Source organism: Thamnophis sirtalis, unplaced genomic scaffold, assembly GCF_051295495.1.
Source record: "Thamnophis sirtalis isolate CommonGarterSnake01/CBP01778 unplaced genomic scaffold, rThaSir2_p1.2 scaffold_3, whole genome shotgun sequence".
Taxonomy (NCBI): domain Eukaryota; kingdom Metazoa; phylum Chordata; class Lepidosauria; order Squamata; family Natricidae; genus Thamnophis; species Thamnophis sirtalis.
In genome coordinates, this window is record NW_028261383.1 from 177139612 (window position 1) to 177156214 (window position 16603).

The following is a 16603-nucleotide window of genomic DNA, read 5'->3' on the forward strand; positions in this document are numbered from 1 at the left end:
TTACTGTCCATCTTGAATACATAGCAGAAAGAGCAAGCTTGAGAGTTCACAAGTATGGAAGAAAACCGTGGCTGACTACATGTCCTTCTCCTGCTCTCCCGGAGCCTCCTCCCAGAAGGAAAAGAGGTGATAAAGAGGATGTCCCAGACAATACTGCAAACCCTGATCAAGCCACGCTGATATGTTATGTCCTGGGAAGAAGGGACTGAACTGCCAGGAATATATCTTTTCTTCCATCCTCACCACTCTCTGCACCACCTTCCTGTCTGAAGCACTAACAGTTACGGTATTATTATTACCAGGCTTGTGAAATCAAACTGTAAGGCAAATCTTTAGACTGCTGTTTCACATTACAGGTAGTCCTTCACTTACGACCACAATTGAGCCCAAAATTTCTGTTGTTATGTGAGACATTTGATAAGTGCGTTTTGCCCCATTTTACAACTTTTCTCGCCACAGTTGTTAAATTGTTAAGTCAATCACTGCAGTTAACCTGGTTGTTAAGTGAATCTGGCTTCCCTATTGACTTTGCTTGTCAGAAGGTCGGAAAAGGCAATGACTTTGGGACACAGCAATGATAATAAATATGAACTAGTTGCCAAGCATTTGAATTTTGATCACGTGATCATGGGGGTATTGCAAAGGTCGTAACGATGAAAAATTGTCATGTTACATTTTTCAGTGCCGTTGTAATTCCAAATAGTCACTAAACAAACTGTTGTAAGTCAAGGACTACCTGTATTACTTTGAAGTGCTTTTAACAGTAACTGAGTCCCTGATATGTTTACCATATTTATCTGTCTGTCTGAAGTCTTTGACTTACAACCATTCATTTAGTGAACATTCGAAGTTACAATGGCACTAAAAATGTGACTTATGACCATTTTTCACATTGACAACCGTTGTAGCATCCCCATGATCACATGATCAAAATTCAGACACTTGGCAACTGGCAAGTGGTATTTATGATGGTGGCAGTGTCGCCATCACGGTTCTAGATCTTGCCTTGCTTCACTGCTCTGAGTTTATTCTTTGTAAAAGTACCTCCTTTCTAAACCAATGGAGTCGGGGGTTTTCTTTCTTAGGATTTGAACAGTGGCAGACGTGACAAGACAAAATAAAGATAAGTAATTTTAAAAATTGGACAGTAGAGAGAACTAAATATTTTACAAGTGAAAAATACACAAGACTGATTAGCCACTAACTGGATGTATAAAATAATACAGAAAACTTTAATATTTTAAATGTTGAAGGCTACTTGAAAAATGGAATCAGAAGTTAGTCAGTAGCGATGTTTGCTTCCATGGATAGACTGCGTCCAAAAGATGTTTAGAAGAAATGACAGATGAGGAAAATATTTTATTTAACAAGATAGAGATTGTATCGAAAATGGAACTTCAAATGAGATTGTCAGAATAATATGGAAAAGGATGTTGCATTGAACATGCAAAACAAACTGGTTGATATCTTAAAATCAAAAGAGAATACAAATAATAAACCAAGAGCGTCATCTGAATAATTCTTTTTATTAGATTTAATAAAATAGGATCACCAAATTTCATAGCCTCTCCACAATATTGTCCAGATTCAAAACTGAATTAGATGTTTCAATGAAACAAAATGTTTATCAACAAACAGCAGTTCCGTCTTGCTTTGGTTTAAATTGATTTGTTTGTCCCAATCCAATCCCTGATAATTACCAGACACTAGTTTATTGTTCTACAACTACTGACTGGAGCCACACATGAAGGCAGGAGTGAATAATTAAATAGTCTCTAATTCCAAATTCTCATAAGCAATCCACAATGATGTTACAATGGTATCAAATGGTGCTAAAAGGACTAAGAAAGACATTATTTGCTCTACACAAGTCACAAAGTTAATCGATTAGAGTCATAAATACCATTTCCAATCCACAACCAAGTCGTAATCTTGAAAACAATCCCGATATAATATCTTTTTTTAAGGTCCTCTGTAGCTGATTTCCCACCAATAACCTTCCCTAGAATGCTATTTGCTGAAGAATGGGTAGAAGTTATCCACTGTGGCCAGATCAAGAGATGGTTTCTTTAAGATAGGAAGGATCTTTATTTTTATTGCAGCAGCCATTTCACCTTCAGTTAAGGATCACCTTCAGATTCAATCAACTGTGCCCCATGACCACTAAAAGAAGCTAGGATAAGTCTTTAGACGGCAGAATTCATTCTACGTAGGATTCTATCCACTTCTTCAATCTCTCCAGGTTCAAAAAAATCTTGTGAGTATCTGGTCAATGAATGCAAAAGTTAAAATGTACCATCATGAGGTTGTTCTTGTCAACTTGCAAAGCAATCGTGGTCTGTTCTCGAGTTGCCATGGGCAGGAAGGGGGAAGAACTGATGATGAAGCAGTTCAGCAGCCACATTCAGAAGCACATTCCATGCATACCTTCCTCAAGGTCGGATCCCAAACTACCGGAGCCGGCTTTACAGCCCACGAAAGTGCCTCATTGGACAATGACACACTCTGAGACGAGTGACTGACCTCTTAAAGACCTTAGGGGCAAAACCCCGCCTGGGAGAACCTCTACAGGGGGACCTAACCTGCCAAAAGGCATTTGAAACACTAAGAGAAATGTTTGCAAAGGAACCGGTGCTGAAGCATCTTGACCCCAAACAACCTTTGTTATCCAAGCAGACGCCAGTGACGCGGCAGTGGGAGCAATGCTACTCCAAAGGAACAGCCAAGGAAACCTACAGCCCAACGGCTACACCTCTCGGTCACAGAGAGACGATGGGCCACAAGGGAAAAAGAGGGTTCCGCAGTGAGATGGGCACTTCTAACCTGACGCCACCTGCTGGAAGGGCACCAGAGACCGTTCAAAGTCTAGACTGACCACGGAAATCTGGAAGCCCTCAGGATCCGGCAAAAACTATCACCTAAACAAGTCCGCTGGGCTCAATACTTCAACCGTTTCGACTTCCTGCTAAAGCACATCCCAAGAGGGGGAGGAACTTTCTAGCTGACGCCCTTTCTCCCACATGCCCCAGGTCTAAACAAATCATGCCAGACTAATCCCATTAGCTTAGTAGATCAGAAAGCCATAGCTATCAGATACCTTGACCTTATTGAAGCATTTGAAAAATCTCTCAGGCTATTAACATTAATAAAATAGGAAAAAGTATAGATTAGGTGACATTGTTTTTTATAGAATAGGCTGAATGGCCTTCTCTCATAGTGGTTCTACAGGAGAACTGCTCCTACATTGAGGAGGCTTTTCCCTAATATACAGCAAAATTCCTTTTATGGTCTTGCTGTCTGCTTCACTTTCCAGAAGCTGAAGATGAGACAAAAGTTTAAGTTTGAGGAACTAACAATATGTGTCTACTAAACAGATTAACAGCCAAGGCAGCAAATAGGCTAAAATAGATGCTTCGCTTCAGCATATTTAGCAATAGCAAAAGCAGTTAGGCTTATATACCGCTTCATAGGGCTCTCAGCCCTCTCTAAGCAGTTTACAGAGTCAGCATATCGCCCCCACAGTCTGGGTCCTCATTTCACCCACCTCGGAAGGATGGAAGGCTGAGTCAACCTTGAGCCAATGAGATTAGAACTGCTGAACTGCAGATAACAGTCAGCTGAAGTGGCCTGCAGTACTGCACCCTAACCACTGCGCCACCTCGGCTCTCATATTTCATGTGCAGACTTCCTTCTAACCCGATATTTGATCCTAAATCAATAAGTGAAGAGCTAACAGCACCGTGAGAAAGTGATATAATCATTTGAGGATACATGCATACTAAATTCCAAATTTTCAATAAGCTTAGAATTGCCCTGAACAGAAATCCATAGGCAAAAGGGTGCAAAGGGAGATTAGGAACCTTCCAAAAACCAATATCTTAGAAGTTCAACTACATATCATTCCAATGAAAAGGAAAAAGGAAGGGCAGATTTAGGAAGCTGTTATAGATTTGCAAAGAGTGCTCTCAAATAGGCTTGAAGGAAGAAAAGGGAAGGCACTGACACTTTACATGAAGAAAATAGTAAAATGGAAAAAGATGATGGGAGGAAGGCAGAGTTACTCAACTTCTATTTCAGTTTTCTCCTGAAAAAGAAATTACATTCAAATGGAACTAAACAGAACTAAATAAAAATGGCAAAGTAAAAACATAGGTAGAAAGCACCTGGATACCATGAATTCATTTAAGTCTCCAAGAGTAGATCAGTAACTTTCAAGATTATTGAACGAGATTAGTTTTACGGAGCAAGGGAATGTGATGGACATGGTTTACCCTGACTTCAACAAAGCATTATACCAACATATATGTGAAATTCCAGTAGAGGAGATGACACAAACTAGACAACTTCCATTAGTTGTTGAGGGCAATATGCTGATTCTGTAAAACCACTTAGAGAGGACTGTGAAGCACTGTGAAGTCTAAGTGCTACTTCTATTAGATCAGTGTTTCTCAACCTTGTCAACTTGAAGATGTCTGGACTTCAACTCCCAGAATTCCTCAGCCAGCGAATGCTGGCTAGGGAATTCTGGGAGTTGAAGTCCAGACATCTTCAAGTTGATAAGGTTGAGAAACACTGTATTAGATGGATGTAGAGCTGGCTCACTATCTGCCCACAGTGAGTGTACATTAATGGCTCCTCATCAAATTGGAATGAAGTATAAATTAACAAACTACAGGATCTCTGTTTGGGCCCTGTACTATTTAACAAAATAAATGACTTGAATGAACTATTAGCAAATATGTTATCAAATCTGCAGTTGACATAAAGATGGGGAACAGCAAACAGTTTATGGACCAGGAAAAAGACTTAGGAAGATCTTGATAAGCCAGAACAGCAAGTAGATACTAATTAGATGCATTTCAACAGGGAGGAATACAAAATATTACAAAGATAAAATGAAAGCACATATAGAATGAGTGGGAAGATAGTATTGGGCAGCAATTATTTGAAAAAGAACTGTATAAAAAATGGAAAGAGGGATACAGAACTAAAGCAGAATATCAACAAACAGCCCAAATCTGGAAGGAGGGAGTCAGAAAGGGCCCAGAATGTATTAAAACTAGCAACCAACCTGGGAAAGTCCTGGAAAATATAATCAAGCAGAGGATTTGTGAACATCTGCACACAGACAAGATGATTACTAGAAGCCAGCATGGGTTTGTTAAAGGCAGGTGATGCCAGACAAACTTTACTGCCTTTTCTGACCAATTAATTAAATTAGTGGATCAGCAAAATGCTGCAAACATAATATTCTCAGCAAGGCATTTGAGAAAGTAGATCACCGCTTACTTCTTTGGTCAGATAGAACAATACAGGATAGGCAGTACCACCACTGGATGGATTCACAATTGGCTGATTAACTGCATTGAATAGGTAGTTCTCAATGGAACTACATCTACCTCAAGGGAAGCATGCGCTGGAGTATCTCACGGTTCATGTCACTTCCGGCCAGCCCTGAGGCCTGGAGCTGCCATTCAGGGGAGAAACCCGGGACAGCTACCAAGACTCATCAGGCTTCACTCCTCCACAAACACCTGAGTAAATCTACAAAGTTAGTGATAACTAACAACAATCCACGATTAATTGCCAGGTGGTTTTTGTTCTCGGTTATGAGAGGATGGGTGTGCGCATGCGTGGGATGCAGGTTATCCTAATGACCAGTGTAGCTATAAAAGGTGGTGGGGAGCACCGGGTGGCAGCTCTGACAATGCATTCATTGCCTTAGTGCTTTGTTGGTCAGTTCGTGCCGAAGGAAGAATACAAAGTGCATTTCAAACCGTTTCTGTGTTTGGCTGTTTTCATTAACCCTTCGGAACCTGACAGTTTGTCAGAGCTCACACCATGGCTGAAGGTACAGTGCTTGGGTTGGAGACTAGGGGCTTGGAGGAGTCTGCCGTGGCAACTGATACAGCTGGAGGCTGTGTCAGGGCCAGCAGGAGACACATGTAAGGTCTAAGGACCACTTGGTGGCATGGAAGCCTACAGCAGAGTCTCTGGAGGCCGATGTGGGCCCAGCCCATGCAGGGGATTGGTGTCTGGACTTGCCAGAGGCTCAGGACCACAGAGGCTTACCACCTCATGCTCCCCAGCTCACCTCTTTTGGAGCCCATTTTGCCCAATGGCATGAAAGACGCAGCTCAGATGACGATTGGAGTTACACCACTGTGGTGGACAGCCCAACTCTACAGAAGCTGCAGGAAAGGTTTGGGGCAGTGGGCTTCCGAGATAATGGACATGGCAGTGGTTGGACAGGGTCCCTGGAGCATGGATCCCAACAGGCAGGGGGTGTTTTTGGACAGCCCAGCATAACCAATCCAGAACAGTATGGTGCCCAAGGGGCTGCAAAAGTAGGAGATCAGCAGCCTGGGCTAGGTTTACCCCAAGCTGCCCGGGACACCTGCGGGAGATGAGCGGCACGAGAGCTATGCACCTCACCCTCTCCTTACCTAGAGGGGGTCTCCAGCTGTTGATAGGCCCAGAGTGATGGGAGGCTGGGATCCAATGGCAATATAGGCTACGTTTGACGGTAGCCCAGAACGAGTGGTCCTCTTCTTAGGCCAGGTGTTAAATCACATGGATCGTTATGACCATATATATATGTCGCAGTGGGACATGGTGATGGCCATGATGGACGGAGAGGCTGCTGACTGGGTGGCTGATCTATATTGGGATCATGCTGTGAAACTCACAGACATTAGTCTGTTCCTGATGGCATTGCGGGAGAGTTTGAAGATACTACCAGGATCCAGCGGGCGGAAGCAGAATTGTGGGCTACAAAACAACAAGGGAAGCCAGTAGCTGAATATATCAAAGAGTTCCGGCGTCTGGCCAGTAAAGTGAGGATTATGGCAAGAGAGGTTGGTGGTGCATTACTTTAAGGCCGGTCTTGACCGAACACTACGCCGGGCCTGCGTCTACAGAGGATTGCCACCTAGACTGACTGCGTGGTTCCAGGCCGCCATGGAATTAGCTATAGAGTTCCGCGAGGACAAGCCAGGAAGGGAGATGGGTAGGCGAGGACAAAGACTGCAAAAGATGCCCTGTATAGGAGGAAACTCTGCCCCGAAAACTCCGCAACCCACAGCAGTCTGCCATGAGACCGGTCCTACAATGTCCGTGAGCACAACAAGGAAGAAAAAGGGACGGCCAGGAAGAGCGTGAGGAGTGGCCAGGAGAAGACACACGGGGCGAGCCAACCAGCTCCTATACCAGTTGACTCCAGCCCACCGAGTGATATGCTCAATACAGGTGGCAGCGACTGCGGGGAGAGTTCTGACCCGATGATAACTAAGCCTATCAAACGTTTGTGATACAGGTAGTGGTGGAAGCGGCCAGGCAACAACAATGTACAGCCCTGATTGATTCAGGGTGCACACGTTGCTTAATGAACGCCACAGTCGCTGATAGTCTGGGGGTGGGCCTCAGGAAGTTGGATAGGCCGATGCGTTTTAACCAGATGGACGGGTCGTTACTGGGAGGCCAACCAGCCACACATGTAACTGATCAGATGGTATTGCGGATAGGGCCCCATCGGGAGTTTTTGCATTTTGTAGTGGTTCCACACGTTACAGAGATTGTGCTAGGCCTGGCATGGCTGGATAAATGAGGACCCACGTTTTGGTGGGGTGGTGGTAGTAGGCATCTCAGAGTAGGCCTTGATCCTGACCACCCTCCTCATGAGGCGCAAACCATGGCCCAGGGTTCGGTGAGATTCCGAGCTACAGTGCCATTGGTACATGCAGCTGGGGAGGAGCGATTCCCTCAGGTATATGCAGACTTAAAAGATGGATGCAGCGAAAAGGAATGTGATACTTTGCCCCATCACTGCCCCAGATTGTGCAGTGGAACTACTCCCTGCGGCTAAACTGCCAAAGCCCTAGCAGAAATGTGGGCATCCATAGAAAAGAATTTTAAAGGGGCTTCATTCAGCTAGCTAGATCAAGAGTGGCCACCCCCATTGTTTTCCGGGAGAAAAAGGATGGTGACTTACGCCTCTGTGTTGACTTTCAGGGCCTTAATGCTGTCTGTGTGGAACATCTGTACCCTCTCCCTTTAATGAAGGACATGCTGGCTAGGTTAGCAGAGGGATGCATATACACGAAATTAGATCTCAGGGAGGCATACTATAGGGTACGCATTTGGGCTGGTGACGAATGGAAGACAGCCTTTAATTGTCCTCTAGGCAGTTACCAGTTCTGGGTTATGCCTTTTGGACTGTAAGGAGCCCCATCGGTGTTTATGCAGCTAATTAACTAAGTGCTGCATGAGCATCTATATCAAGGGGTACTCGTCTATTTAGACGATATCCTTATATACACCAAGACCATGGAGGAACATGTAACTCATGTACGTCAAGTGCTTAAAAAGCTGCTGGACGTACATTTATACATCAAATTATCTAAATGTGAATTCCACAGGACGCAGCTGGATTACCTTGGGTTCCGCATTTCACCTAAAGGAGTGGAGATGGACCCCGCAAAGGTGAAGGAGGTGCTGGACTGACAGACTCCCAAAACCCATAAGCAGTTGCAAAGTTTTTTAGGGTTTACCAATTTCTATCGCCACTTCATCTCGTCCTTTGCCCAAGTGGCCCTTCCACTAACCAACGTCTTATGCACAAAGCATCTCACGACAAACTCTCGACAGGGAAGCCCAGTTGTGTAGACAACAGCGTGTCAGCAAGCATCTGAGCGATGTCATCCAGTGGTGTTAGAGGGCAACCAATGGTTTCTTTGTGTTCTTTTTTCTCTTCAGTTTTTGGAGCTCCACCTCCCCCTCATTTTTTTCTGATATATCTTCTTGTCAATTCTCCAAGTTGCCTCCAATAACTTTTGAATTGCGTCCCAAATCTTTTGCAAAATTAAAGTTTCCTCTTCTGAAAATTGATCCGTTTCCAAATTGTAAATTTCTGCCACTCTAGCTTCCAAGACTATGTGTGTGTGTGTGTGTGTGTGTGTGTGTGTGTGTGTGTGTGTATATTATATATATACACATATATATACACACATATATACATATATATAGTATATATCTATATATACAGTATATGTGTGTATATATATATATATGTTGCATTTGTGCTGATAAATAAATAAAGTGTATATATATATATATATATATATATATATATATATATATATATATATATATATATATATATATATATATATACTTTATATACACACATACATACATAGACACACACATACATACACATATACATATACATGAAATGTTTTACTAGAATATTTGCTTTAATTTGTTTAATGTTACATAAAGTTAACAATGAAGTAAATTGGTTAAGATTCTGTCTGTAAATGAGAGACAGGATAGGACTCCACATACATATATTATGTACAAGCGTACAGCATCAGCATATAACATCTTTGCTTAAAATAACTTTAATCATTTTTGAAATATTTTACTTATTCTTGAAATAAACTCAGAAAAATTGGGACATTTCTGAGTAAATGAACTTCATTTTATGACATCATATTTGAATCAAATTTTAAACTTTGGTTCTGTGATCACCATACGCCTTCATCAATAGTTGCCTGATCATTCCTCAATGTCTGATTTTTCTCTTAATATTCCCTCTAAAGTTTAAAAAGTAACAAATAGACAAACAGCACAAATTTATAAAATATTTCCTTTGGGAAAGCTCATCAATGTTGCTTTCTTTTGGTGCAAAGACAAAACTTTTTTAGTCATTTGAGATCTTTGTTATTTCTATTCCTTTTATATTTTTAAAATATTCTGATATTTATTTTCTCTATCCTATCGATTTTCTAAATGAGAATAATATCTATACAAGGAAGGTTGTAACAGACTAACTCTCTGACCTTCCTGGCCTAGAAATCAGGAGACTCGTCAGTTCCACTTCCACCAGTTGGGTCACTTTGCATCAATTGGGTGACTTTCTTAAGCCAACTCACCTCACAGGGTTGTTGTTTTAGGGAAAACAGGAAGAGGAATGAGTATTAGGGAACTTTTTTGCCTTGAGTTACTTATAAAGTAATAAAGGCAGGATAAAAATCTACAGAAAATATGTAGAGAAAATACATTTCTCTGATTCTCAAAAGAAAAAGAATTAAGAAAATAATTCTACCCTGCACATGAGCATCTTTAAATAGAATTATGATGCAAGATATCACGGGGCCATTAGTCTTCCACAAAGGGCATCAGTAGCTTGTAATGACAACTATGGCTAATTGGGGGGGGGGGGGGGACACTATAGGTAGTATTCTATTTCTATTTATTAAATTTATAGGCCGCCCAATCCCGAAAGACTCCGGGCGGCTTACAGAAATAAAAATATTAAGAAGAAGATTAAAAGCAAACAAAACAAGGCAGATTAAAAAAACACATCATGCACCCAGTCTAAACGGGGCTGGACCTCAATCCAGAGGTCAACAGCCCCAGGCCTGCCGGAAAAGCCAGGTTTTGATAGCTTTTCGGAAGGCCATGAGAGTGGGAAGGGTCCGGATCTCTGGGGTAGTTCATTCCATAGGGCCGGAGCGGCAACAGAGAAGGCCCTACTCCAAGGTGTCGTATTGTCAGGATGATGGCACCTGGAGAAGGCCCATCCTGTGCGATGTTATCAGTCTTAGGGAGTACTCGGCTTATGACCATAATTAAGCCTAAATTGTGGTCGTAATTCAAGTTGGTTAAGTGGGTCATCATATGACCACACCCATTTAATGACCTTTTTGTAGTAATTAAGAAATGCCATGGTATTTCTTGCAAAAACAATTTCTTGCAAAACAATTGTATCCAATGGGCATTTTTTTTGCAGGAAACGAGAAGGGAATGCCAGTTTGCGGACAAAAATGGTCACATGGCCATAGGAAGCTGCAAACAGCCATAAATGTGAGCTGCCAAGCACCCAAAATCCCATATCCCAAGGCAGGCAGGCATGGGAATTTCTACACCAGGCCCACCGCAACTTCAACTGCCCAAAGCAAAGGACTATTTCTACACAAGTCCAGGTTAATAAGGTTTTTTAAATCATTATTCTGAGACTGATGCACCGTCTGCGTATAAAAGGATTCAATGCCTTTTCTACTCGTGCAACTTTAAAGGAGGGTCCTAAAAACGCATCTTCTGTTTACACAGTAGCAGAAATGATTCATAAACAAATTAGTCACTGGAAAGTTTCTGAAAACGACAAAGTATTTAAAAAAGGTGGACCACAAACAACATTAATACACCAGGAGATATTTTGCAAAAGAGAAACTTGAAATGTCTCAGTGTTTCTCAACCTTGGCCACTTGAAGATGTCCGGACTTCAACTCCCAGAATCCCCCAGCCAGCGTTCGCTGGGAGTTGAAGTCCGGACATCTTCAAGTGGCCAAGGTTGAGAAACACTGTCCTAGCCACTGTCTTTCCACTGAAGAGGATGAAGGTATCTGAGGCTTTAAATCAGTGTTTCTCATCGGTAATTGTACGGCTGATTGTATGAATAAATTATGAGAATGGAAGTGATTTTTCATCTAGAGTCAGTGTTTCTCAACCTTGGCTACTTGGAAGATGTCCGGACTTCAACTCCCAGCGAATGCTGGCTGGGGAATTCTGGGAGTTGAAGTCCGGACATCTTCCAAGTAGCCAAGGTTGAGAAACACTGTCATATAACATGAACAACATTTCCAGGAAACGACGAAGCGGCGTTTTCCGAACGAGACGAGGGTGGAAAGAGCACGAAGGTCGCCTCGAGCGCTCTCCTACCACCGTTCACCTCAGAAGACAGGCGGCGGGGACGCTTCGGGCAGCCGCCCTCCCGCCCTGTCAGCGAGGCTATCAGGGAGAAGGACGGGAGGGCCGAGCCCGCCCGTGACAGAGAGCGCTCTGTTGGCCAGCGCCGCTTCCGCTCCCTCCGGGCGCTCCTTGCCCAGCCAACGCAAGTGGCGTCCGCGGAGAATGGGAGACGCTCCGGCGAAGGGGGTTATTCACAGAGGGCGGTTACACCACTGGAGCGGCGGCCGCTTCCGAAGTCTCCGTACGTGAGGCGTTTCCTCAAACCGGCCGGTCGAAAGGGCCCCCCCGCCGGGCCTTCCTCCCGCTCCCCTCCCCGCCTCCCCTCCGTCAGGACGGCAGGCTCGACTCACCGGCCGACGAAGTTCTCGAGGACCGAGCTCTTGCCCGCGCTCTGGCCGCCCACCACGGCGATCTGAGGCAGGTCGAGGTGGCAGCTTTGTCCGATGGAGCTGAAGGCATCCTGGAGCTTGTTCACCAGCGGGATCAGCTCTTCCATTCCTCGGTTGCCCATAGCAACGACCTGGGGGAGGAGGGGGGGCAAGTCCCCCCACACTCCGCCGCTTCCTTTCACAGCCCGGGCAACAACCCACAAACTTCCCCTTTGGATGCCTCTCATCCGGCTCCGGGAACGCCCGTTTGCCTCTTCGGCCCGCCCTAAACCTGCCGATCGCTGTTGCTATTGCTGATAGAAACTGTCACTTCCCGTCCAAAGCCAATAGCGAAGGAGAATTTAGCAGGCTCCCCTAATGATAGGGTGGCACTTATCAATTATGTTTCCAGCCAGCATTCTAATAGGGCAAATGATGTGTCGTTCGACTGCATCTCGGCTCAAATAGCCAATAGGAGCTTTAAGACCACAATGTATAGCGTAATCCTGCCTTGGTATAACCCTGCCTTCGCCCTTTGGCCTCTTTACTTTGTTTTTTTTTAATTTGGTGAGGGACCTGTCCATCTCTTTAAAGCAACGAATCATCAAAAGCAAGAGGCCGCCCCACCCTTCGAGTTACTTTCGCTCTCTATTGGACAATATTTCTATCACGTGAAGGGAACGGCCAATCACTTTCCACAGATTATTTAGCTGAAGCGACGTGAGGCGTTATATTTTATGGCGCCTTACATTTACGTATCGTTGCCGTTCGATGCGCTACCAAACTCCCTTTCCTCGAGGGGGAAACATGGGTGGATGGCGCTGGGAAGGCCACCAATGTTCTAAAGAGATATTGAGACTCTAAAGCAGTGTTCCTCAACCTAGGCAACTTGAAGATGTCCGGACTTCAACTCCCAGAATTCCCCAGCCAGCATTCGCTGGCTGGGGAATTCTGGGAGTTGCAGTCCGGACATCTTCAAGTTGCCAAGGTTGAGAAACATTGCATTAGATGAACTTGATAGAGAGGAACTCAATTGCAAAGGAATTAGTATTTGTTGACATATTTGTTGGAAGAAACTAAAATAGCCACATGTAAGATAGCAATGCTGTTATAGTGAAGTGAAAGTTATATATCAGGAGCAACATAGAAGTAAATACATTCGAATGGGTACTTAAAATACGCGATTATTTGTGTGGTGTGAAACTAGCTACTCATTGGTCAAGTAAGTTCTTGCTTTGAAGTACAAAGTAAATGTCTAGATCAGTGTTTCCCAACCTTGGTGACTTTAAGTCCTGTGGACTTCAACTCCCAGAATCCCCCAGCCAGCATAGCTGGCTGGGGGATTCTGGGAGTTGAAGTCCACAGGACTTAAAGTCACCAAGGTTGGGAAACACTGGTCTAGATCAGTGGGGGGAGGGGGGAGTTTCATGCTGCCCTTCAACCATCAAATCTTCTTGCCTGCCTGCATCAGCTTCCCTGCACACTTTCCTCTCACTGCTACAGTGGAGGGGGGGGGGGTTAGAAGGGAAGAACCAACCCCAGTCCTAGTTTCGAGCCCCTCAACCTCCTGGGCTATTTTGGAATAAAATACCTTCCGCCAAGATCAGGAATCAAATAAGCCACTCCCGACTCCGCCGCTTCCTTTGCTTGTTCCCCACTTGCTCTGGCCAGCCGTCAGCGCTCTGGGACAGCCATGACAGGTTGAATGTTGAATGTATGTTGAATGTTGATTTTATTTATATGCCGCCCTTTTCCCCCCGAAGGGGACTCAGGGCGGCTCACAACTCAAACCAGGGAAGGGGGGGATACAGACAAAATTAAAAACGACACAAAACAATACATGGTTTAAAACACACAGCAGTCATACCATTCGAGACGGGGGCAACGGTTCTTTAGCCCCAGGCCTGTCGGAACAGCCAGGTTTTAAGGGCTTTGCGGAAGGCCTGGAGGGTGGTGAGGGTTCGAATCTCCACGGGGAGTTCGTTCCAGAGGGTCGGAGCGGCCACAGAGAAGGCTCTCCTCCGGGTAGTCGCCAGTCGGCATTGGCCGGCGGATGGAATCCGGAGGAGGCCTAATCTGTGGGATCTGATCGGTCTAGTGGAGGTGATTGGCAGCAGGCGGTCTCTCAAGTACCCAGGTCCAATACCATGAAGGGCTTTATAAGTGACGACTAGCGCCTTGAAGGTTGCCTTCTTTCACGCCTGGGATCGCGAAGGAAATAGCAGTAGCAATAGCAAAGCAGCTAGACTTATATACCGCTTCATAGGGCATAGGAAATTTCAAGCCTAGACCAAGAACCGCCGTTCCGATGATCGTGACAAACCGCCCTCCTTCTTCGGTTGTCCCTCCAGGACACCTCTGGCTTGCAAAAAGCCTCCCAAAGGCCAAACCCGGCTGCTCTTCGCGGAGTTCTCCACTCAAACAGCCATTCGCACTGGCAGCCAGCCCCCTCCCCTCCCTCCGATTTGTCCATCCTGTTATTGTGAATTGGATTAAAATGGAAAAACGGATAGGAATTGGAGTACTAAAGAGGAGATGTAGAAATAATATAATGAGGATTATATAAACTTGATAAATGTGATAGAGATTATTAACAATGTTTATGTAAACTGAATCAATATAAATGAAACTTAGTCATAGTGTTAGAAACATTATTTCATGTTACACAAACCTCATGATTTTTCTCCGCGCAATGAAAACTTTAGAAGAGGAAAGAAATACATTTTCTGGCATATAAGACAGAACTTTGTTAGGCAATGCTGAACACACATTTCAAGTTGCAAGCAAAGTTACTTTACTGAATCCACTTTTTTTTTACTTTTCACAAATAGTTATTTTACTAGGCTAAACTTGGCAATTAGTCTACAAGTTTTATCTATGAAGTTGGCACCTTTAGGTTACAATGGAGCTTCTCTCAACAGCAATTTAACAAAAGCTGAATTAGTTTACACTCTGTGTATGCTCTAATCCTTCAGGGGTCATTTCAATGATTCTTTTATTAGTCAAGTGACAAGTTTCTCTGGCTATAGAAAAAAATATCTTAGAAACTCTATTGTCCCTCTGTGCCACGTTGTTCCACGCATCAGTTCATTGATTTTCTTGACAAGTTGGGTACTACACTGGTGTTGGAAGAAATATCCACGTGGTTCAGTTGGGAGAAAGACACTGGAAACACGGAGACTGATTGGAAAGAAAGGTTTATTGATGAAACAGAACCACATGTAATTCTGGGCAGCTGACAAAATGGAATTGAGAGTGGGAGGTTTTTATACCATCTTTGGGCTTTGTATTTCAGCTTCCTGTTCCTGTGCAAGAACATGACCTTTAATATTCTATTGGCTGTTGTCAGATTCCTATCGGGTCATGTAGGGGTTATGTAGGAGCCATAGGTGGTTCAATAGGCCTGTAACTTTGAAGTTTGGACTGCTCTGGGGGTGCAATGAAGGGGCTCCTGTTCTGATAAGAGTATTGGGCAATTCCTATTATGGCTAATGGCTTTCCTGTTGAATCTTGGGTGAGGGGCTGCTTCTAATCCTATGCTTTTGTTAGCTGTCAAACTTTGCTGCAAGGAGTTTTGAAATATCCTGTCTTGAATGGATTTCTGCCTGCAGTATGTACTTTGCTTATGAATAGAGCCATCTAGATAGTTGACTTCTTTCAATAAGCTCTTGATCTTGTAAGCTGCTGTTATCTGCTGTGGGCAATTAAGGAAGACTTGGGGGCTACTTCCTGCCTCTAAAAACATGATTCTCCATTTCTCCTTTGGGGAAATATAATATTCTGCCTTTTTAAATATTCCTCAAAATATTTCATTCTCCCAGGAGGGTTTCCACACTATAGTGTCTCTTCCCAAGTCCTTCAGAAAAACTAATTTTGCCTCAGAAAGTTAAGAGTTACCTTACTGACATCCTCTTCATTCAGATCTTCATAAATCACAAAAAGCCTTGGCTTATCTAAAGGTGCATGAGTAAATAAATTGAAATTATTTGTATCTATTGTTAACCCATCAATAACAACCAACAAAGCAACCAAGATGTGGAATATTCAGAAGAAAAACAACAGAACTATACTAAAGCTAGCAAGGGACCTCAGAGAAGGAGACCTCCATGCCAAACTTTGTTAGACTCCAAACACCAACAGGGCTGAGTTCCCACGGAGTTGCCCAAAGTTGTAGCGCAGTGTTTCTCAACCTTGGCCACTTGAAGATGTCCTGACTTCAACTCCCAGAATTCCCCAGCCAGCATTCGCTGGCTGGGGAATTCTGGGAGTTGAAGTCCGGACATCTTCAAGTGACCAAGGTTGAGAAACACTGATTTAAAGCCTCAGATACCTTCATCCTCTTCAGTGGAAAGACAGTGGCTAGGACAGTGTTTCTCAACCTTGGCCACTTGAAGATGTCCGGACCTCAACTCCCAGAATTCCCCAGCCAGCGAATGCCAAGGTTGAGAAACACTGTAGCGTGTAGCAGCGCGTGGCTCTTC

The 16603-nt window shown here is 44.0% G+C and overlaps 1 protein-coding gene across 10 annotated transcripts in view; it reads right to left on the reverse strand.

Moving 5' to 3' along the window:
- DNM2 (dynamin 2) overlaps positions 1-12351 on the reverse strand; it is a 75232-nt gene extending 62881 nt beyond the window's left edge. For 6 of the 10 annotated variants that reach the window (XM_087711085.1, XM_087711083.1, XM_087711084.1 and 3 more), the window contains exon 1: positions 12105-12350. In XM_087711085.1, the coding sequence (XP_087567211.1) occupies positions 12105-12265 (161 nt within the window). In that variant the 5' untranslated portion in view covers positions 12266-12350. Of the gene's footprint in view, positions 1-12104 lie in introns of all 10 variants that reach the window. The other 4 variants (XM_087711087.1, XM_087711086.1, XM_087711082.1 and 1 more) reach the window with 2 other exon arrangements.
- Positions 12352-16603: the final 4252 nt, after the last annotated feature.